The 24,012-nt window shown below is 40.9% G+C and overlaps 1 protein-coding gene across 2 annotated transcripts in view; it reads left to right on the top strand.

The window, feature by feature from the left end:
• AGBL4 (AGBL carboxypeptidase 4) overlaps positions 1–24,012 on the top strand; it is a 1,420,515-nt gene that overhangs the window by 748,092 nt on the left and 648,411 nt on the right. For both annotated transcript variants that reach the window (XM_050961715.1, XM_050961716.1), the window contains one exon: positions 16,333–16,372. In XM_050961715.1, coding sequence (XP_050817672.1) covers positions 16,333–16,372 — 40 coding nt within the window. The remainder of the gene's footprint in view (positions 1–16,332; positions 16,373–24,012) is intronic.

Consider the following 24,012-nt stretch of genomic DNA (forward strand, 5'->3'; position numbering starts at 1 on the left):
ACTAAGGGCTTGTCTACACAACCAAATATTTTGGAGCAAGCTGGTGTGTGAATCTACCCCACACTAACCTGTCCCTGTTGAAACGCATTAACAGTTAATGTGATTTGATCTAGTCCCATTTCAAAGATTACTAGGTTAAAGTGCATTAAGCAAGGGTTAATGTGTGTTGCCAGGGCCCACGTGGACAGTTAGTCCACTGCAGGGCAGGGTGGGGTAGATTCATGCCCCAGCTTGCCGCAGACTAAATGGTCATGAAGACAAGTCCTAAATACCTGATCCTGCACTACTGAAGTCACTGGGAGTTTTGCATTGATTTCAATGGGAGCAGGAGCAGTTGCTATGATTCTGTAAAATTCTAATACAGTGACTTTTAAAATTAATAATTTGGGCTTAGGAAATAGAAAATTAATAGTTAATTGCTTCAAAATTATTTAAATCAAAGGAATTAGGTGCTATTAAGAGAAATAAGATTGGTTGTTCATCCCTTTTGCTTTGGGATAACCCAGACTCAGTATTTTCGTATGATTTCTCCAGACCATGCTTGTACTCATGGTAACTAAATACGTAGCTTTTTGCAAGGGTGACATTTGGAACCATTTAAAATGAATTTAACAAACAGCAGTCTTGGTTTTCAAAAATTCACTTTTCTTGAGTAGTAGGAAGACTAACCTACTGCCATAAACTGTAAAAGGAAAGCAGAACAAAACGTGAAGCTTGAAATTAAATGAAACCATAGTAGCGGAAGATACCTTTGTATATTTGCCCAGGCATACTGGATTCAAATTTAACTTTTCACAATTATTTTGATCACATTGTCTTGGCTAATATACAGTAAATCAGGAGCTTTACACACAGTGAATAAATATAGTGACAAAATTATGTAGGGAAAGATTCTTAGATAAATTATTTTCCCAATTTAAAATGTGGGAACACTGTATAACAGTCTCCCCCTAGAGGTATCCCAAATAACTGGCTGAATTGTTACCTTTTACAGCAGGGCCTGGAGAGATTGAACTGGCTGACCCCTTGCTGCCAAGAAAGGAATATTTTCTTTCTTTTCTTTCTTTCAACAGTCTGTTGGGAGCAGTTGCCTTTCAGTCTATTGATTCACTATCCAATAATTTGAGTAGATAGGAAACTTGTATATGAACACAATGTGTAGTACTTTGAAGAAGTTTGGAATGGAGGAATGTTTCCCTTCTTTGGATAATCTGATTGGAGTGAAAGGCCTTGAGAATTTAGGGGAAATACAGAAGAGTGTAAGATAGTATGGTGAGATGCTTTTAGAGGCTGGAGATCAGAGCTCTTTTCCCAGTCTCAACACTTAGAGAGTGTTAGAGAGGTAAGTTTCCTCATCTAACATATACGTAATGCTTCATGCTTCACACTAGCGTCTTGGGGCTTGTTTGGTTGATATTTTGGGACATCTATGGTTTGTCTTACGAGCGTTTATGTGGTGCTGCTTTGGTTTCTGCAAAATTTAAGCTTTCATTTAAAAACAAAAAGACAACAAACAAACAAATTGCAGTCTTTCCCGTTACAAAGATAACTTGCTGAAAAAGAACACATCAAGTGTTATCTTTCTGAATCTTTAGACACACTGGATTTATAAATATGAGTAGTATGAACTGCCCCATTAATCTCAGTGTTGATTCTGGATCCTAATGATGACAATTATAATGAATTATGGAAGAAAAATAGACATTAGAGACATAATAGACTATTTAGATCATTCATCATCTCCAGTTTACAGCATTTACATTGCCAACTTTTCTCAGATGAACAATCTAGCAGAAATATCCAACTACTCAGGGTTTATGGGCATAGGTCTGAATTGTGGGTGGAGCTGCAGCATCCACATTTTTGCCCACATTTTTACTCTTGAATATTTCTGCTTTTGTGCTGCATATTTTATCAGTATTTTTCGTTCTATTATTTTTATTGCTATACTGTTTCATATGTAAGAACAGGATCTGTGTTTCTTATGAGTTCAGGTGTGTGCTCTAAGCATTGTCTGGCTAAATCTGTTTCATTGGTTGGACTCAGATGTGCCAAGAACTGAATGTTATCAAAGTTATAATTCAGGGCTTTGATTTTCAGTGGTCCTGATAGGAATTTGCAGCCAGAAGCTGATACAAAATGGTGGAAATTGAAGCTGGTCATAAAATAATATTTTTCATTAACGTTGTCTAAATAAATGATTTTTAATTTATATTTTTGGTGGGCATTTTCTGATTTTTAAACAAAAAAAATTCTGGAAATTTTGAAAGAAACATTGTCCATGAAAAATTTCAGTTACAAAAATAAAGAAAGAATATTTTCTGTGGATTTTATTTTCAAGATTAACTTTTTGACCAGCACTGATAGAAACCTCACAATAACAACTAACTGCAAGTGTGCAGTAGCTTCTTGGATTTGTAGCAGCAGAGGATGATATTAGCAGCAGGGAAAAGGCTGGGCTATTCTCTGCTGCCTCAGACCTGTGTAGTGGTTGGGTTATCTACCACCTACTGGAAAACCTCAGTTAGACTGAAGGTGGGGAGCATCAGCCAGATCTGGCACCCCTATGTCCTTATATATGGTGGTAGGAGAAGGGCCTGGGAGAAGTTCCCTCTGGGTTCTCCTGCCAAAAGATAGCAGTGGTTTGGGGAGAGAAAGGGCTACACCAGAAGCTGAAATTGGCCTTTTCCAGATTTTCCAATTGGATTCCAAACCAAAAGCTGGATCTCGATACATTGCCTGAAGGCACTAAATAAATCAGACAGGAATTACAAACTTAGATCTCCTTGGAACAAGAAACTATAGCTTTAGAAAGTAAAATTAATAATTTAGGATCCAAAGTGCAGGTGAAAGAGGCCCATGTGTTGTGTGTTGAACGGCCACAGGCATGATAAATAAAAATCACAGCTGAAATGACAAGCATGGAAAAAACATCTAGTAATCAGGCAATTCCTTCCAATCTGAGCCACCATTACTCTCATGCTGTGAGTTGTGTGCCTAGAGGAAGTACAGAACACTGTCTTAACCCGTATGTATTTCCTTCTTGAGTTTTTAAATTGTATATATTAAAAAAGAAAAGAAAAAGCCCCTTTTTTTCTTTTTATCTATAACAACTTATAAAAACAACTGCTAGCTGGTCAATATCCTATTACTCTTATAGGTAGATATGCTGTTTCTAATTAAACGTTCATTGAATAGCGTTGACGACCTCCCCCGACAAATGGTGGACTCTCAGTGTTCATAATTGCTTTCGCTAATCTATACTTTTTCCTGTCTCAATGCCTTTCCTTTTATTTAGTAATAGTTAATGTTAGACAGACTCCCAATTAAGGAACGGCTTTGAAATAAACCAAGAAATGATCCCCATCGTGTATAGATTCTTTTCTCTTTGTTAATAGCACTATGTGTGGTTTTGATTGTTTTTTTCCTGTTTCCTGTTTCTTCAAAATAAATAAAAATTCAGAGAGAGCGTTTGTTAGCTCCTGCTGCTTATTTCTCACTTGAAGACAAAATCCTCTGTTTGTGGCATTACAATAATCTCTATAGGCATTCGAGTAATTAATGTTACAAACACAGGATTATGACCATGGCTATGTAATTTACATAATAAAACCCCAAACCATGAAAACCTGCATGGTTTGGTTACCAAAACAAACCTCTTAAATTTTTTAAAGAAAATCTGAGAAGACCAGGGCGCCAATCACAAACATTCAAGCAGCTGCTTTATTATAAAAACATGAGAAACTCCACTGACTTCAGTGGGACTACACATGCTTAATTTAAGTGTGTACATAAGTGTTGGCCCATTGGGGGCCTAGATAGGCATCCCCTTACTCCATTTAGACCTTTAGCCTTTCTGGGGAGAAGGCACAGCTGTCTGTTTTTGGATGGTCCAATCCTTATTCATCAGTCTTCCATGGGACGCCAGGTAGGCTGCTGCCAACCCCAACCTATGTAAGAACATTCTGGATGGAGGGCAGGTTTAGACAGTTTTGGGTGGGTTTGCTCCAGATTTTCATGTTTGTATGTACCAGATAGACCATATGACATTGTGAACCCTAGTGAGTCAAGCCTGCCAGATTGGGTTCAGTGCAGTGAGCAGGTTTGGCTACCCCCATTATGACTTTGGTGCCGAATATCCTGCAGGAGTAGGTAAACTTTTAGGAAACAAGTTTTTATTGACACACGTGCTTGCTTAATAATAGGCACTTACCTTATATAGCATGTTTCATCTTCAAAACACAGGGCTAATATGAAGAAATCTTCACAACGTGCCTGTGGGATTGTACAACTGTGATCTATTTTACAGATGGAGAAATTGAGCATATCAAAAATTAGGTGACCTGCCCAAGGCTACACAAATCAGTGGCAGAGTTGGGACTAGGACTAAGGAATCCCTGCCTCTCTGCCTAATCACGTAAATTACTCTGCCTCTGGGCATGATTGTAATACAAATGGTAATTAATAACACATGTTTGGGAAGTGACCTGTAGAACATATTTGTAATGTATATAAACAGAATTATGTTAAGAGAACACTTTTGATTAATTTTTCAAAAGGCATCAGCGTATCTTTAAGGACTTGCCTGAGTGTGAGCACTTTTAAAGCAAATAAGTATACGGAATGTTAACGCTTGTTAGTAACACGTTTAAACCATTTCTTATCTGACATACGGGAAGGAGTTCAAGAGAGAGCAACAAAAAATCAGGGGCAGGGACAGATTGGCCTCCAACAAAAGATTTAAAAAGCTACATATTTACAGACTGGCTCAGAGATGACTGGAGATTGGGGATGCATAGATGTAAACACCAGTGAGAGGGAAGGCTTATTTAGCTAAAAACTAACTGTATTTAGGGTGGTACACAGGGCTAGAATTGGGAGTAAGTAATGAGCTGAATGAAAAGTAGGGGAAAATGTTAATTGAACACCAGGAAAATCTTCCTGACAGTGAGATGTATTAAGCTGTGGAATGATCTCTTAGGGGAGTTTTAGAAGCCCCGTCACTTGAGATATTTAAAATGACTCTGGACTTAACACTAGAAAATATGCTATAAGGAACACTCCTACACTGGCAGGAGATAGGCTGGATGATACAACGTATGGAACATTTTCTTTCACTAACTTCTATGAGTATAAACCTCTCTCAGGGCCTGCCATAGTTCCCATTACAGTGAATGGAAAGTCCCCTCTTTCCTTCAATGTATTTTTTCTCTGCACTTGCTCGTGCACTTCCCATTGTTGGTGTATTCTATGAAGTTGATTAATATGCCATTTAGTCCCTCAGTACTACAAGCCCTGCTCCTGCATCTGATCAGGATGGATATGGATGGTCTGCCATGGCTCTGCTTGGCACAGCACTCGGCCTGCATTTGTAAGGTGCAGGATATAGCCACTTGTTCACATTTCTTTGCCTGCTGTATGGTTCTCTCTTGTGGTTAGAGAGATCTGTGTTATAATTGTTGTTATTGCTAGTGTGTCAATGAAAACTCTCACATGACCCATTTTATTGAGAATGCTCTGTCGCTATATATGTAAATAGTTAATAGAAAAGGTGCTGGGAGATGGCACTTGAGAACATGTAGCCTGGTTCTTAAGTTTTGTAGGACCAATGAAACTTCTTGTGTGCGCTGCAAATGGCTTCCTTTGTGCAGCTCTTTAAATCAGCTTTCAACACGCCACTCATGGCAGAAAGCTGTGCATTAGCAAAGAGCTTCTTGTAGTGGGGTCCTAATAACAGTGTTGGCAGCACATCACAATTTTGCTTTTCTCATCTGCATTTATTATTAGTCCCTTTAGAAACCCTGATATGGCTAAATGCCAAAGAGATGTGTGCAGAAAACTTAGAGGCTCTTTCCATTTACCATCAGTTTGCAATAAAATTTCCATTCTTTTTTAATAGATTTGGAACATGGCAGGATCCCAAGAAGCAAGGAGGAGCCTGTTAATAAATATATAGATGCCTAATTGCTGTGTTCTTGAGGAAAATACTTTCCAGGAAAAAAATTATTCTAGTCAATTGTTTGGCAAAGGTTCTAGAAAATAAGAAAAGTGCTCTAAGACCAACACTTTAGTGAAAAAAATACACAGGTGTCAGATATTAAGTTGAAATGGAAAGATAACTAAAGTAGTTTAATGGTTCAGTGCCGTCTTTTATCATGTGGACTTGGTTTTGATTCTAAACCAGAATCGAATTACCAAATATTGCAAAGATCAAATATCTACAGAGGTCACTGTTAAAATGGTTTCAGATGCTCATTATAGCTCTTAATGTGAGTGATAACATATCCAAACCACTTTATATATGTTCCCACACACCTATATTATCAATAATTGATTCCAGATAGTAGGCTACAGCAGATGCAATTTACCAAGATCCCAGTCAAGTGTCAACAAGATGACTGGTTCATTTTATCATGATACAATGAAATATTAGTAGCTAATAATAGAGGAAGCAGAAAGTGTGAGCTCTTACTTCATTGTATGAACAAAAGCCTGTGATTTCAGAATGGAAAGAAAAGATCATTGTTTGGCATCATAATGTGATTTTTTTAAAAAAAAAAAAACACCCTAAAATGGTCAGTTTATACAGTTTAAAAGGATTTGAATTAGTACATTTTTTTGGTCACTCTTTAAGTCCAAATTCTGCACTTTGAATTGAAGGAATATACAAATAGAGAAGACCTCACATGAGAAACTGGACAGAATTTTATTGCAAGAAGATGGAAACAGTCAGTGTAATATTTTTTCCTGGTAGTCTTCATCTTTGGGCATAGCTTTCCTTTATTTAAGAGCTCTTCAAAACATTGATGTTCCCTGAACCCTCTTTCAACTGGACTGTCCAACAGCTTTTGCAAGTTACCCTATATATTCCCAGCAGTTCTTATAGTTAAACCTCGTAACTAGAGCTGGGTGGCATTTTTTTTAATAAAAGTATTTTTAATAAAAAATTGCCTTTCAAATTATTTTTTTAACAATTTGTTTCATTTCTTTTTTTAATATTTAAATTTAAAACATCAAAATATTATCAAAATGATTATAAGTTTGTTGTAGTTCACAGAAAACAAGAAAACAAGAAAATGTCAACAATTTCAACAGGCATTTTGATGAAAAATTTTTCACTAAAAAATCTAAAAATCCTCCAAGTGGGTCTGCTTCACACCATATGAAATAGAAACAACTTCAAAATGTCACGTTCCACTGTTGTTTGATTTTGGGGGGAGGGTTCTTTGGGGTTTTTTGGTTTTCATTTTCTGACCAGTTGTACTTATGACATTTCCACCCTCTTAGTACAGTGCTGGATTCTATGTTTGGCGGCATCGAGATACAAACACTTCTACCTCACTCTTCTTCTAGTTGACAGTGTACGATTTGGTATCCCTGTTTCTGGGGGAACAAAAGTAGCTCAGGAGAAGACTACATGACCATCGATACTGGTCTTCCTTCAGTGTCATATCATTTAAAAATATAACATATCTAATATGTTTATCTTTCCACCTTCTCGGTACATGTCACAGTTTTGTAGCATCTAAAAGTTGGTTTTACAAAGTACTGTATACAAATATCAGAGGGGTAGCCATGTTAGTCTGGATCTGTAAAAGCAGCAAAGTGTCCTGTAGCACCTTATAGACTAACAGATGTATTGGAGCATGAGCATCCGACGAAGTGGGTATTCACCCACGAAAGCTCATGCTCCAATACGTCTGTTAGTCTATAAGGTGCCACAGGACTCTTCGCTGCTGTATACAAATGTAACAGAGATGCCGCTCCAAGACTTGTATTAAATATAGCTCAGTCTGTCCATTCTATTCTTTGTAGGTTCTTATACCCCCCTTATCACCATAATAGCTGAGTGCCCTCCCGTAGCATGTTTAGCAACAAGATTATCATTTGCCATGTATGGTTTGCTTGTTCTCTCTTATCCTCTCCCCTGTGCAAGAACTGTGTGTGTAGTGGAGTGTTTTAGTTATGTAGAGTTTTGTTCTATGTGTAGATGTTAGAGAAGGCAGGTTGAAGAAGTGCACCTTGCACATGGAGCGGAAGATAATGAGGTGTGTGATGGTCCCTATGAGTATCTTGTGTGCTTTCCAAAGAGTACCTCTCAGACTGTCTGGGGTTTTTGTCCTGAATTTGATCTTTTTGATTAGTTAAAACTTTTGGCTTTATGATATTATACCCTGCAACAATTTACAAACACACTAACTTGTCCGCTCATTAGAGTAAGAAAAGAATGTCGAAATTTTAGGCCCCAATCCTGCAAACACTTAAGCACTTCTTGCAGGTGAATAGACATGCTGGCCATTTAGATGGGACGATTCACGTGTACCAAGCTGAGCGCGCACTCTGTTGGCCGAATCAGGCCCTTTCTTCACAAAAAGTTCCAGGATGGAGCAAAAATAGCATGGTTCTGCAAAGCCTCTGAAATAATGAAAGAATGCACTTGATTTCAGTTTACACTTTCTCAAGTATAGTAAATTGAAGATAATCAAGAAAGACTCCTGTTCAGGTCACATAAAAATCAGATGGAAGAGGTCAGTAGGAGAGTCTGAGTGAGGTGAAATATATTTAGGGAGATATAACTCCTAAATTGTTGCTTTGAGAGCTGGTGGAGTATGGGCATAGGAGCTAGTGGCTATAGTGCAGGGGCAGGCAAACTTTTTGGCCTAAGGTCCGCATTGGGTTTCATAAATTGTATGGAGGGCCGGTTAGGGGAGGGGGTTGTGGCCTGGCCCCCACCTCCTATCTTCCCTTTCTGGGACTCCTGCCCCATCCAACCCCCCCCCTTCCCTGATGCTCCCCCGGACCTTTGATCCATCCATACACCCCGGCTCCCTGTCCCCTGACAGCCTCCGGACCCCCGCTGCCCCATCCAACCCCTCCTCTCATTCCTGATGCTGCCCTCGGGACCCCTACCCCATCCAACCACCCCTTCTCCCTGTCCCATGACTGCCCTGGAACCCCTGCCCCTGACTGCCCCATTGCCCCATCCAACCCTTCCTCCTTCCTGACTGCCCCCTGGGACCTCTGCCCCCATTCAACTGCCTGTTTCCCCCCGACCGTTATCCACTCCCACACCCCCTGACCACCACTGCGAACTCCCCTGCCCTCTATCCAACCCTCCCATCTCCCTGCCTCTTTACTACACTGCCTGGAGCACCGGTGGCTGGAGCCAGGCCACGCCGACGCCGATGCCCCCACCACCGTGCAGCACAGAGCACCAAGTCAGGCTGGCTTTGCAGCTGTGCTGCCCCAGAAGCTCACAGCCCCACCACCCAGAGCATTACATCGGCCAAGGAGTGAGTGAGCTGAGGCTGCAGGGGAGGGGGAACAGCAGGGGAGGGGCCGGGGCTAGCCTTCCGGGCCAGGAGCTCAGGGGCCAGACAGGACGATCCCACAGGCTGGATATGGCCCGTGGGCCATAGTTTGCCCTGTTGTAGTACCTGATCCTTGTTGGAGGGAGGCATTATGTGTACAGAATGCTCAGGCAGGCAATAGTGGTTATTAGGGAAATCAGACTCAGCATCGCCACCTACTGTACTGCTTTTAAAGCCTGTGCTGCCCTTAGCTCCAGACTCTGCGCATTAGATGGCAATGAGAGAAGTGGGTTCATTCTAGACCTCTGCTCTACCCAGAGATGTCTCCTATGGGCAGGGAGCCTTACAAACAGCTGGAAAACTAGAGAATCTCAGACAGTAGAGAGCTAGTGCATCTGCCTCTATGTCACCTGCATCTCCAGCTTAATGGTCATGTTGGATGGCAGGGACAGGGAGATGGTGTTCTGAGCAAGAAGGGGGAAGAGTCATGGGGCCTTTTGGCTCATGGCTGGCCCAGGATGGCAGGAGTGAAAAGGTGGCTTTGAATTACCTTTCTCTTTCATGCTCTTCAGTGTGCTAAGTGTACCTTGGCACCACTAAGGTTCTGGCCAGTGAAATCTAGATCCATTTGGAATTGGATACAATTAGATTCATTTCTATATATAAAGAAAATTCTCAATTGCTAAAGAAGCAATTCAGTCTATCTCATGGGACATCTTTACATCTGGTTTCTTTTTGCTAATCTGAAGATAAGAGAGTCAAAGCTTGCATAGTGCATTTCACACCTGTATATGAGGTTGGACAATTTGAGAACAACTTGCAGATGATCTAAATTTAAAGTAATTTGTGAATTTACACAAAAATTATTTCTTTGAAATTTCCCAATTTAATTGAGGTGCAAATTAAATGAAACTGTAAACATGTAAAAAGGCATCAGTGTGAGCGAAGAAAAGAAATTGCTCAGAAAGTGAGTTACTAGAAGAAAAGTTAGGAAACGGTCTGGCGGAAGATGTAGACTCTACATTACTGTAGATGGGTTCCGCCGGGGCTCGACCCTCCCTGAGGGGGAGGGGAGCCACATCGGCCTCACTGTCTTCCCTGCAATTACAATCCGCTCTGGCCTTTCGGCAGGTCAGAGCAGTGGCAAAGTCAAAAGGGGCCCAGCCCTTGGTTCGGGCGGGGCACCAAACACAGTAACAAGCAGCTCTGGCCCTTTGGAACAGGGCAGAGCAGTGGCAGAGTCAAAAGGGGCCCTGGTAGCGGCTGTCACTGCTAACAGTGGTCAGTGGGGTCCTGACCGCAACACACTGACATGGGCAAAGGTAGCTCCGCAGCCTGACTGAAGTCAGCTGCCCCCGGGCTACTTCCTAATTCCCCCTCTACTCCTACCTGGTCCGGGGCCTCTGTTGCGGGGACGTCCAGGACCAACCATTGGGTTCCTCCCAATCCGGGCTGGGCGGCAGGTCCGGTAAGGTTTCGGGGAATGTGGGCCAAGCCTGGTCTGGGGGCTCCTCGGGGCCGTAGTAGGGGCGAGGCAGTTCTGGCGGCTCCTCGTCGTCGTAGGGCCGAGGCAGCTCTGGCAGCTCCTGATCCCTGCCTCTGGCTCAGGCAGCCTCCCAGTCACGAGCGTCAGCGGGCACGTCTGCTCCTGCCGGTGGCCGAGCCGCAACTGAAGGCTGGGGCCCGGCTTTTATTCTTCCGGGTCGCCGCCTGACCCTCTGAGGGGCGGGACTTCCGCCCAGCGGCCCCGCCCCCATGGATGACTGACAGGGCTCGACCCTCCCTGAGGGGGAGGGGAGCCACACCGCCTCGCTACAATTACCAAGAAATGTAACAGTCTTCCAAGCTTAGTAATGGTCTTCCAAGTTTAGTAATGGAAGCTCTATAGCTGGATATATCCAAATGGTTAGAAATAATCACTTATGTCTGTGCAGCAGGGACCATTCTGTACTTTTCAAGGGATTAGACTGGATCACAAACCAGGTCTTTTCAACTCATTCTCTGAAGTAGCATTTATTCTTGATGCCTCATAGATTAACGTTTGTTAAATGAGTTAATGCTTAATTTATTAACGATTTGCCTTCCATGTGTTTAAATATGATTTATTACTCTTTATCAATGTTTATTGCGTTTATTAATGATTTATGTTAATTTTATGCAAGTTAATGTGATTAATTGATAGAATTCAGGGCCAGATGCCCTGCAGGGTCTGTGCCTCTGAACAGACCAAAGATAGAAAAGTCCACAATATGGGAAGCTGTTGTGTTTCAAATTGGCCACAACCTCCCCTTTGCCCTGGGGCCAGCATGGTCAAAATAGTGGGTTGTGTTCTTTCGGGACAGGCAAGGTTAGGCCAGTGAAGGATGTGCTGACTCAGTACAACCTCTGAGGGTCTCTTATCAGGCTGATAAAGAATCTAACAGATGCCCTCCAAGTGCAGAACTACTGGCAGCAGGGGTGTGGGGAAGGGAATTCCTCCAGTCCCTGGGCCCTGGCTGGTGCAAGGAGGTGCAATTTGCACATCTCAGCGCTAGAGGGGAGTGAGCCTGGCCCCACAGCTGCGATGATTCTGACATGATTACTGAATTAATCTTTGAGAAATTTGGAAAATCCCTTGTTAATTTAGTTGCTTTCAGAATTATTTATAAATTAAATCATTAATTGAAAATATTAAACATTAAAAATAGTAACTTTTTCTTTTGGGTTACTAGTTTGATAACATCAAGCTGGACCACGGGAGGGTGGAGTTGCAGAGGGCCTGGCCTCGGAAATCTGGAAACACAGCAAAAGTTTGGAGCCATGCTTGCATCTGCAGGGGATGATTTTCTGTATGTTCTACAAGCACAGTTTAGGAACACATCTCCTTTCCTTGGGTACAGGACCGGCTCCACAGTTTTTGCTGCCCCAAGCAGCACACCGAATTGCCGCCGCGGACGGCGGGGGCAGTCCGTGTGCTCTTAGGGCAGCAGGCATGTTTCCGTGACAGCGGCAATTTGGCGGCAGCTTCTATGTTTAGCTGAAACCGCCGCAGACAGCTAAATATAGAAGCTGCTGCCAAATTGCTGCCACCGCGGAAATGCACGTGTTGCTCTAAGGGCACACGGACTGCCCCCGCCATCCAAGGGGGCAAATCGGTGTGCTGCTCAGGGCAAAACAACAGGGACTGCCACCCCTTGAAGACTGACGCCCCACGCACGAACTTGTAATGCTGGTGCCTGGAGCTGGCCCTGCTTGGGTATATATATATGAAGATTAGCTATATATGCAAACTTTCACTTTAGAGCAAATTCTGGCTATCCCACCTAGAGGCCCTGTGTGGAGAGGGCAGAGAGAGCCCATTCAGCGTCCCTATATTAGCACAGGCAGCAACTCTAGGGCTGCTGCATGTAGTCCTTAGCCAAGAGTCTGGCTGCTGAATCTCAAATCTTTTGAAGCAGTTAGTTCCTAGAAGTGAAATGTCAGCGCATTATCCCACTGGTTCACTGGAAGTCAATGGGACTACCCATGCTTAAAAATAAGCACATATACAAATGTTTGCAAGATCGGGGCTTAATTTTGTTGCATTCTGGACCAGTCCTCAGCCAATGTTCAGATGGAGCTATAACAAATTTCATCAGCTGAGGTTCTGGCCTATGATTATTTTTCACTTTATTGAACCTACCCCATAAGATACTGTTTTCTTGCAATAACAAATTGTTATTCTTTTGTGTATTTTATTATTTGCCTATGTTGCCAAGGGGCTCAGATAAGAAGCAAGGCCCAAGTTGTGCTAAATGCTATACAAACACTTAAATGCCCTGCAGTTTGCCTTCATTGTGCTTTGTATAACCTGACCTTCTTCTATTGCCAACTTTTTTTCCAGTATGGCTGTTTTTACAGATGGTTATAGAATCATAGAACCGGAAGGGACCTTGAGAGGTCATCTAGTCCAGTCCCCTGCACTCATGGCAGGACTCATTATCTAGACCATTCCTGACAGGTATTTGTCCAGCCTGCTCTTAAATATCTCCAATGATGGAGATTCTGCAGCCTCCCTGGGCAATTTATCCCAGTGCTTAACCACCCTGACAGTTAGGAAGTTTTTTCTAATGTCCAACCTAAACCTCCCTTTTTGCAATTTAAGACCATTGCTTCTTGTCCTGTCCTGAGAGGTTAAGAAATTTTTTTTTCTTCCTTCTCCTCGTAACAACCTTTTACATACTTGAAAACTGTTATCATGTTCCCTCTGAGTCTTCTCTGTTCCAGACTGAACAAAACCAGTTTTTTCAATCTTCCCTCATAGGTCATGTTTTCTAGACCTTTAATCATTTTTGTTGCTCTTCTCTGGACTCTCTCCAATTTGTTCACGTCCTTCCTGAAATATAGTGACCAGAACTGGTCAAAATACTCCAGTTGAGGCCTAATCAGAGCGGAGCAGCGTGGAAGAATTACTTCTCGTGTCTTGCTTACAACACTCCTGCTACTGTATCCCAGAATGATGTTCACTTTTTTTGCAACAGTGTTACAATGCTGACTCATATTTAGCTTGTGGTACACTATGACCCCCAGATCCCTTTCTGCAGCACTCCTTCCTAGGCAGTCATTTCCCATTTTGTATGTGTGCAACTGACCGTTCCTTCCTAAGTGGAGTACTTTGCATTTGTCCTTACTGAATTTCATCCTATTTATTTCAGACCATTTCTCCAGTTTGTCCAGATCATTTTGAATTTTAATCCTATCCTCCAGATCACTTGCAACCCCTCCCAGTGTGGTATAATCCACAAACTTTCTAAGTGTACTCTCTGTACCATTATCTAAATCATTGATGAAGACATTGAACAGAACCAGACCCAGAACTGATCTCTGTGGGACCCCACTCATTATACCCTTCCAGCATGACTGAACCACTGATAATTACGCTCTGGGAATGGTTTTCCAACCAGTTTTGCACCCTCCTTATAGTAGCTTCATCTAGGCTGCATTTCCCTAGTTTATTTATGAGACGGTCATGTGGGACAGTATCAAAAGTGTTACTAAAATCAAGATATACCATGTCTATTGCTTCCCCCCTGTCCACAAGGCTTGTTACCCTGTCAAAGAAAGCTATCAGGTTAGTTTGACACGATTTGTTTTTGACAAATCCATGCGGACTGTTACTTATCACCTTATTATCTTCTAGATGTTTGCAAATTCATTGCTTAATTATTTTGTCCATTATCTTTCCGGGTACAGAAATTAAGCTGACTGGTCTGTAATTCCCCAGGTTGTCCATATTTCCCTTTTTATAGATGGGCACCATATTTGCCCTTTTCCCCTCATTTTTGTATTTGGCTGACCATTCCTTTTCTAACTTGGCTATTTACTATACATGTTGAGTTCAAATTGCATTAAACAAGCATAAGCAATGCTGTTGGCCATGTGGCTGCTAAAACAATTTGCTAGTGGCAAATTGTAGCTCCATAGAAATACAGCTCAGGGTTTAGGCCTATATCAAGTATAACTCACAATCAGAGTACTTTCTTCATATACACTTAGGGATCGATTGAGCCATTTAGGCACAGCCTTGCATGGGAGAAGTGAACCCATTGCTACACACCTTCAGATACAGTAGCTTTACTATGATGCTTCCTGTATGCCCACAAAAGATATGGCAAATGCAGACCCTGTAGTCCCTGGAGAGTAGCGTACAACTATGCCTGAGATTTAGGAGGTTACGTAAGTCAGGGAAAGGTTCTTTCACCACTCCCACCACTATCCTGGCACGTCAGTTTAAGGATAGGGCACAATCTCGTCCTTGGTGTTTATAATAAAGTGACCAAGATAAGTCATATTTCTCCTGCATATATGGGAATGTATATTCAGAATTGTCAGTACTGGGAATACAAGTGAAACTGTACCTAACAACAGCTTTTACACTATACAAAAGAGTTAAAACACATAAGTAGGCCATAAACACACAACATAAAGAGAATGATACAGAAGATTACAGCTCTGATGCTACAGCCTGACACTCATGCCAACTGTGGACTCGATCCCAGAGTCCTGTACAGACAAAGCATCCAGTGCACTCAGTTGTCCATTGGTATAAACGGGCATACGACTCAAGGAAGTTCAGTGAAGGCGAACAGCAGTTATGTGCCCATTGACTTCAGTCAGTAGTGTTTTGCCTGCATAGAGACTGCAGGTTTGGGCACTGTGAAGGGGAAGGTCTTTAATCAGTAAGACTTTCTAGAGAAGAATAACCACTGTGGGATCACTGACACATAGTTTCCTCCTCAAGGACTTTCACCTGTCACCCGAAGAATAGAGAGAGTGTAATGATGTGAATTAGATTAGAAAAGGATCAATAGCCCTGACAATAAATGAAAGTAACACAGACATTATTGAGGAGATTAGGAGAGAGAAATTAAACTGGACAGTATATACTGGGATGCCAGCTAGACACACAAGTGTTGGCCATAGAGAGTTTTAGAGGAATGACAACTATTAGAAAGTGCAAGGAAAAAATAGACAATAATAAAATCCACCTGTGAGAACATAAGAACAGCCGTACTGGGTCAGACCAAAGGTCCATCTAGCCCAGTATCCTGTCTACCGACAGTGGCCAATGCCAGAGGGAGTGAACCTAACAAGTAATGATCAAGTGATCTCTCTCTCCTGCCATCTATCTCCACCCTCTGACAAACAGAGGCTAGGGACACCATTCCTTACCCATCCTGGCTAATAGCCTTGCTCCTTCTCTATGAATTCAATGATCCCTTACATTTGAAGCAGCTAGTTCAAAATACACATGGACGCACACATTTGGACTTTTATCCAAAAACCCAATTCAGAAATGTAAATAAAGCTGCCCTGAAGGGACTGACTAGATTTCTTTCCTTAGTCAGAAGGTACATATGGCTCCCATCCAAAATAGTTGTTCTGAGCCGTGTAACTTGTAATTTATTCCAGTGTAAATGTCAGAACACTTTCTTTGCATGTCTAAGATGACCCACTGAAATTAGTCCCCCTTTAACAATTCCTTTTATAATTTGCTTTTCAGCAACAACGGCAACTTGACCTGCTGACTATAACCAACCCTGGTGAGTAAGCTACGAGGCTCAGCTTTTATCTTTTCTTAAAGAGACGGTTGTCTAAATGTGTTTTTTTTCCCCTGACTCTGGCATGCAAAATGAAAAACACTGTTCCCCAGAAAAGCTTTAACATAATAACAAGTGACAGCTATATTGTGCTTGGCAAAGCCCCGGGTAGTTATCCATTCGCAGAGCTGCCTCTTCAGACCTTTACTCTATGAATTTGAGTGCTGATATTTCTTTAAGCCTCCTGGGGTTACAGTTAGTGGTATGTCTGCAGGGTAGATGCCCTAGAATTCACAATGTATGTTGAAGTATCACAGAAATGTAAGTTTTACTCTCTTCAGTGCTAAATACCTTTCAGGAGTGTAAAGAGTCAGTGGCTTTCAGCGTGCACTCGTGGAGAGAGAATATGCAGTTCTGAAGAACCTTAAAGTAAATAAGTTCGGAAATATCTAGGTAAAAATAAAACACTTTCGAAACAGTCTTCTCAATCATGACTTTTGTTACTTGTCTGCAAAGGAAAATTCCCCAAATGTGTTATGGGTTGAATTTCTGATCACTAGTCATGAAAGTAGTTTCATATCTCTCGCAGGGTGTTTTTCAAAGGTGGCACTGTTGGGATTGAAATGCAGGCCAGATGACTGAGATTTCTCTTTGATCTAAACTCTTGTTCAGTGTCTTCAGTAAGACTGGCTCAATTTCTTTTCATTAGCTCTCCTAGAGGTCTACTGTCCACCAGCAACAGAGAAACACTACACAGAGTTGGTACTAGCTTTGGTAACCAGCATTTTTCTGTCTCTCAGCTCTAAATGCATCTTTATCTTTTTGTCTGGCGTTAACAGGGAATATGTTAGCAAAGTGAGCAGGTGTAATGGGACAGTAGGCAAAATGCGACACATTTTGGTTGGATAACAATTTTGCATCAATAATTCGTCCAACACTGTAAATGTAGATATCTGTGACATGACTTCTCCTTCACTAACCTTGTTCAAATAGAAATCATTAAAAAAGGAGAAGAAGAAACACTTTGTTGGGACAGATGTTTGAGGCTACTGGCAATTGCATCACATTTTTGCATGTTCATTTTTCATACAGTTTGCAATTATGTTAATATATGCTTAGGGCACTTGCTGATAAAAGCAACAATACAGTGAGAAAGAGCCATTGTCACCACTCTGACTACAAATTCAAGGGCAAATATGACACATTTTCCCATATTTTGTATCTTCAATGTCCTCTGTTTCTAAAGAAAAAAAGAAAAGAAAAAAAAAATCCCTGAAGGTCATAATCAGAATAAACACTCAGATTTTGGTTAAAGTTACTGAAGTCTACAGCCTTTTTTATAGGAGAAAAGGAGGGTTGAGGGGGAAAAAAATCACTTAAATGTGAGACATTTGTTCAAATTGTATTTATGATACCTTCTTTACTGTGATGACTGATGTAATGTTCACTGGAGCAATAAAAGAGTTGATTAAGTTGAGTTTGTGCATAGATGTGATTACAGTAAGTATCTAGCACTTCAGATCTTTCAGTTCTGCACAACAACATAGCAATTAGTTAGAAGAATCAGCATAGGCACATACTAAGACAGTTTCCACTGATTATGTAGGTAGACATGCTGTGTTCCAAAAAAAAGACTTCCTTGCCAGACATTTTTCAAGATGTGCATTTTTTTTATTTTTGTGTGTTGATAGCCAGAGTTTGGCTGCTTAATAAGCTTGAACTCATTTTCAAAAGGGCTGAGCATCCTCAGGCCAAACTTATTTAGGAGTCTTAACATTTGGATTTTCTAAAGAGTTTAAGGGAGTTAGGCATTCAGCTCTTTTTAGGATCCTGTGAAAAATCCCAATGTAAATATAGGTTTAGAAGTCTAACTTCAGGTCATACAGGTTTCATAATCTTAGCCTTGGGAATTATTTATGTTTAGATATTGTTACTTTTTATATTTTCATTTTGGAGGACTGTCTTTATGATTTGTTAGCAATGGACTGTTTTTACAGAGACATGATACAGCTTATGACTGAGTACTTTGGGTGATCTGATTTAGGGGCTGAACAGTTTGTTTTCAACTGCCATTTCTCTGAAAATTCTTTAAGTTTTCCGTCCTGTGTAAAGGCAGGTAGCCTCCTGTACAGTCAGGGCCAGCTCCAGTGTTTTTGCCGCCCCAAGTGGCAAAAAAACCAAAAAAAAAAAAAAAAGGCCGCTATCGACGGCACTTCGGCAGGAGCTCTACCACCACCGCTTTATTCTCCGCTGGACGTGTCGCCCCTCTTCGTTGGCTGCCCCAAGCACCTACTTGCTGCGCTGGTGCCTGGAGCCAGCCCTGTGTACAGTGGATGTCACTCTCCTAGTTTTGTCTACAATAGGAAAATCCCCTATAGCTTGACAATATCTGTCAGCAATGATGCATTTCTGGCATCGTCTAACTACAGGTACAAAGCAGGACAAAGTGAATTCAGTACCACTTCAGAAACCATGGTGGCCTTTGTAAACTGCACACCTGTCATGAGATAACATTAGAGAGACAAGGTAGGTGAGGTAATATCTTTTATTGGACCAACTTCTGTTGGTGAGAGAGAAGCTTTTGAGCTACAGAGAGCTGTTCTTCAAGTCTAGGAAATGTATTCAGACACATATTTCAAGGAATCATTCAAGTTGAAGTAGCCCGTTAACACCTCTCCAGCCAGAAGGGGGAAAGGGAGAAAGAAAGCTGGGGGTGGGAGGGACGACTTAGTTGGGTTATAGATTGTTGTGATAAGCCATAAATCCAGTATCTCTATTCAGTCCACGATTCTTAATATCTAGCAAAGTTAAGAATTATGGCTCATCTTTTGGAAGTGTTGTGCAGGTTTCCTTTGAGGATGAGGACTGAGAGGTCAGATACAGAGTGATCGTTTTGTAATCTGTTCCACCTTGTATTTAGTGGTGACATCCTGAGTACATTTCTCAGATCTGAAGACGTGCTCTCTAGAAAGTTTCTCATCAGCAGAAATTGGTCCAGTATAAGGTATTACCTCATCTGCCGTATCCTTCTAATATCCTGGGACCGACGTGGCTACAACAACACTGCATACAACGTGAGGTAACATTCTCTCTCTCTCTCACACACACACACACACACACACACACACACACCTACCTGTTACCTGAGTTTTTAGTCACTTAGGTGTTGAAGAACCCTGCTGGCTGTAACTGTATTTGTTTTCAAGACCCTCTGTGCATTCCCACTCATTTTGAAAAGATACTGAACCCTTTCATTCTGGTCTGCACTTGCAATCAAACCATATTCAGAGTTGGATCAACTGCACCCACTGGTGGCAACAAATATCAACAACTGATAGTTTTCCTAAAGTAGAGAAGGCTATTGATGGGCATGGCTGCAAGATAACATCATGTCATTGATATTCGCATATCAGTATTTAAGGGAATTTAAGCTGCACCTCCTTCGTATTAGGTAACTAAAAGAAAGAGTAAGTTAAATTAGTAAATGTTGTTGCTACACTCCTTTCTTTTGCCCCTTGGCATGTGAGTTACAAATGGGTTCTCAAGACCTCAGTGACTAAAAATTCAGATAATAATCCAAGAGCTGTCCCAGGAATCTTAATTTTATGTCATGACAGATGTACCATTCAAAAAGGTCACTGTTGTAAAATGATTCAACAGAGCTTAAGTGTTGTCTTAAGTGTTGTCCGTCTTTTATTGTTAGTATCACCTTAATCTGCAGTTATTTTGAACCCACATTGTGGTGCTGCCCAGACATTGTCTGTCTTGCACTCACAGTGCTCCAGACGGCCTGCACACAATAAGCAAAGTGTATAGTGTTGCTGTAGACTAGGACAAGCAGGTGTGGTGAAACTATATTGCTGAGTCCTTGACAGACCAACCATCTCCTGTGACTTTCCTGGCTATGACAGAGAAACTGTTCTGCAGACAACGTATTTTTTTTAAGGCTCTAATAGTGATGAAAACCTTAGTTTTGACTTAAAAGTAGATTTGTAAGTCAGAATGAATACTCATTTGTCCCTAACATGGACTGAGTGTATTCTGGAAAAGTAGTGATGGAGGAAAAGTTGGGATTGAAAAATTGGTACTGTACATGTACAGAAATTAAATATTGTCTGAGACATGTATGTATACGGCTGTGGATCACATTTCAAAGTCTCTACAGAAGTGGTTCAGGAAATGTTCCATCGGATGCTGAAAAGCAGAAGAAGCTGTTCTACAGGTGGTGTAGGCTTCGTTGGGTGCCGGATCTCCTTGGTGTGACTGACACTTACTTATCAGTATTTAAAGGAATTCAAGTTGCACTTCCTTATATGTTGAGTGGCTCAAAGAAAGAGTAAGTTAAATTAGTAAATATTGCTACACTCCTTTCTTCTGCCCCTTGGCCTGTGAGTTACACCATCTTAGACTCTGTAAAACTCCATGCGATTCAGTGAGTCAAATTCAGACATGACGTGTAAAGTGGTGAGGGGAAAGAAGTTAAGCATTCATAAATGGGTGTGTGTCTAGAGTGAGTCCAAGTTGAAATAACATAAACTTTTGTGAGAGGAGGGGCTTAAAGAGGTGAAGTTTCACCAGTGTATATTTATTTCCTTTAGATTTACTTAGCTTTACCTCTGCATTTCATCTGAAGCACTCCCTGAACAATTTTTGGTAGACTCAAACTTTAGGGCCAGTGCTTCCACTGGCATAAATTAGCCTAACTTCACAATGAAGATAAGCTGATTTACACCAGCTGAAGGATCTACCCTTCGTTTCTAGCTGGCTGTCCGTGGTTTTGTGAATACTCGCTATGTTACAGTATCATTCAGGAAGGTGAGTTCAACTCCCACTGCATTTTTGTTAAATTATTGATAGTGTAAATGGAAGTGTGATTGAACCCACTGGCTTTAAAATTGGCTAAGATGTTAGATTGCCCAGGAACCTCCAACACAAATATTCCTTTGAAATTCCCTTTGATTCAGCCTTCTTCGGGGCTTGATCCTTTCCTACCACCCTCTCGACTGCAAATTTAAAATAAACTTTTCTTGAAATCAGTGCACTGTCAGGAGACATTCATCGGCACTGGAGGTGTACGTTTCCCAGATGTATATAAAACTCACTCCATTTGGCAGCAGTAAATTGAATACATTTAGAAAACATGGGGTAATTGAATGTCCCTCAGTGCCCAGCTTGTCTACAACGGCGAATATAGAATGTTTTAAGTCTCTTTCATTTCCATTTTAAGAGAAAAATAAAGTAAGAGCTAAATCCTTAGTTCATTAGCCATGATTTACTTAGATTTTTCTCAGAGCACATTAGGAGTTTACACCCTATACCAGAGTAAAAAAATATATAAATTTTAATATAAAGTTATATATAAAGTTAAGGGCTACAGGACCTGATCCTAAAACTGTAGTGGTTTCTGAGCATGTCCTTACTAGTAAAGTTTTGTACTTGTAGGAAAGAAAGACGGCTTGATTTTAAAAAATATTTACCAGACTGAACTTTATGGAGCTAAACCCTATCATTTAAAATATTCCTTCCCCTGTAATATCTCCTGTGCTGTGCTTTAAAAATGTCTCAATTTCATTAATTTGTGATATACTGAATTCTTGTAAGGTGGCTTTCGTTTCCTCCATACATATTTTACCACTTTAAATCATAGATATAGGACTGTTGCCTAATTAATTTCCTCTGGTGAGAAAAATATATTTCTACTTTCCTTCCATGAACAAAGTGATATGTGGGATTTACTGTACTTTTTTGCTGATTAAGTGTTGCATTTCCATGCACCATTGCTTATGAGACTCTCTAGTAAAATTAGAGGAAGAGAAAAAAAGCTTTAAAATATGATTTTGAAAGTTATTTAAGAATAAGCTCAACTACTGAACGCCCCCTGCAAGACATTTCCACTACCTTCCTGAATATTCTGACAATCTACTTCTTTCTAATTGAAGCATGAAAATAATATGAACTTGAAGTCATGAAGCTATAATACACCTATTAGTAAAAATGATACAGGGTAATAAAATGTGACAGAACGTTGTTCACTGTTGAAACCCATGCACTAACTATTCTTGATAGTCCATGCTAATTAATACTACATTGATTTTGATCAAAGTACATGTCAAGGGATACTGGCTGAGTTTTCAAGCAGCCTAACATAATTACAGTTCATGTTTGTGTTGGTGAAAGCTTCATATGCTGTTTTGTTTTAGTGGGGAAAAAACCCTTTCGGTCTTTCTAATAATAACTGATTCATCTGAAAGGAACATTCAGTGAGGTCTGGGGAGCTAAGCTATTCCTCATGTTACATGACTAAGATGTTATGGGTTTAGGGTGACCAGATGTCCCTATTTTATAGGGACAGTCCCAATATTTGGGGCTTTTTCTTATATAGGCTCCTATTACTCTCCACCGCCTGTCCCGATTTTTCACACTTGCTATCTGGTCACCCTAGTTTAATCACCTTTACACCCACAAAGGTTTAAAATGGATCCTGAATATGTTAAGGGCAAATGGGAGAACAGACTCCAAAGGTTTGGTTTGATATTACTCTAAATAAATTGATATCATCTACACATCAAGTAAAGAAATTGGAGCCTCAGCCAGCAGCCAGTTACAAAATTATCAATCACATCTGAGCGCTAAAGAATTAGGAAGGAGTTTGTTCTAATCTTAATGGCGTTTTAGAGACATTATGTGGTAGCAAAAAGTGGTAAGAAAACATTGGTTTCATCCCTGCCCCTTCCCAGCAGCTCCAAGGGCCAATCAGGCAACGTGGCTTTTTATACAATGAGGATTAGAAGTGGAATATATGCTCAAAAGTAAGAATTTCTCATTTTCAAAAGACAAAGGTGTAGCAAAGAAGAGTGACATTGCTGCATACCCACATTCTAGCCATACATACTTATGAGGCTCAGTGGCTTCATAACCCTAATCCTCACCCAACCCATATCCATACCTACATGCTGACTTGGTGGCTGCAGAAGTGTCACATTCTGCCTGTGGATTGAGGTCACTTTCCATCATCTCTGTCCCGCACACAACAGCCCACTCACTTTGGCCTTGTTCTGATGGAGGTGAATTTACCCTTATAATGACTTTCCTGTGTATCTACCGATGTACATATATATCTATATAAACCCCAAATTACCAACATGTAAAATCCTGTTTCCAACTGAAATGACAGATAATTTTAGATTAAATAACAAAATGAGATTTTTTTAAGTGTTTGTTTGCTAAATATTTAGCTTTGGTAAGTCTGTTTTTGTTGTTGGTTTTATTTCTTGCATAAGAAACCTGACTCTTTTGTATATCTGTAGGATAAGTGGTGTTTCATCTAGATTAACTAAGACCACAGAGAGGGCATTTTGAAGGCTAACTCCATTATTTTTGAAGAAGAACATCAAGCTTTTTCACAATGCCTTATTATTATTATGGGTCTCCGTGATGTTTCCATGCACCTTGGCATGTCCCTTTAATTGGATCCTTGTGTACGAGGGTCCGGTACAGTTACATTGAAAGCTGACATTTCTAACTAACTGACCTTTTCAGGCCCAGTGATACTCCTATAATGATTATCCTCTAGCATTGTTTGGACACAATACCACATACTTCACAGCACATAAAGAATATGGTCTCTGAAAACTATTCAAAAT

The sequence above is a fragment of the Gopherus flavomarginatus genome, chromosome 7 (genome assembly GCF_025201925.1).
Source record: "Gopherus flavomarginatus isolate rGopFla2 chromosome 7, rGopFla2.mat.asm, whole genome shotgun sequence".
Lineage (NCBI taxonomy): Eukaryota > Metazoa > Chordata > Testudines > Testudinidae > Gopherus > Gopherus flavomarginatus.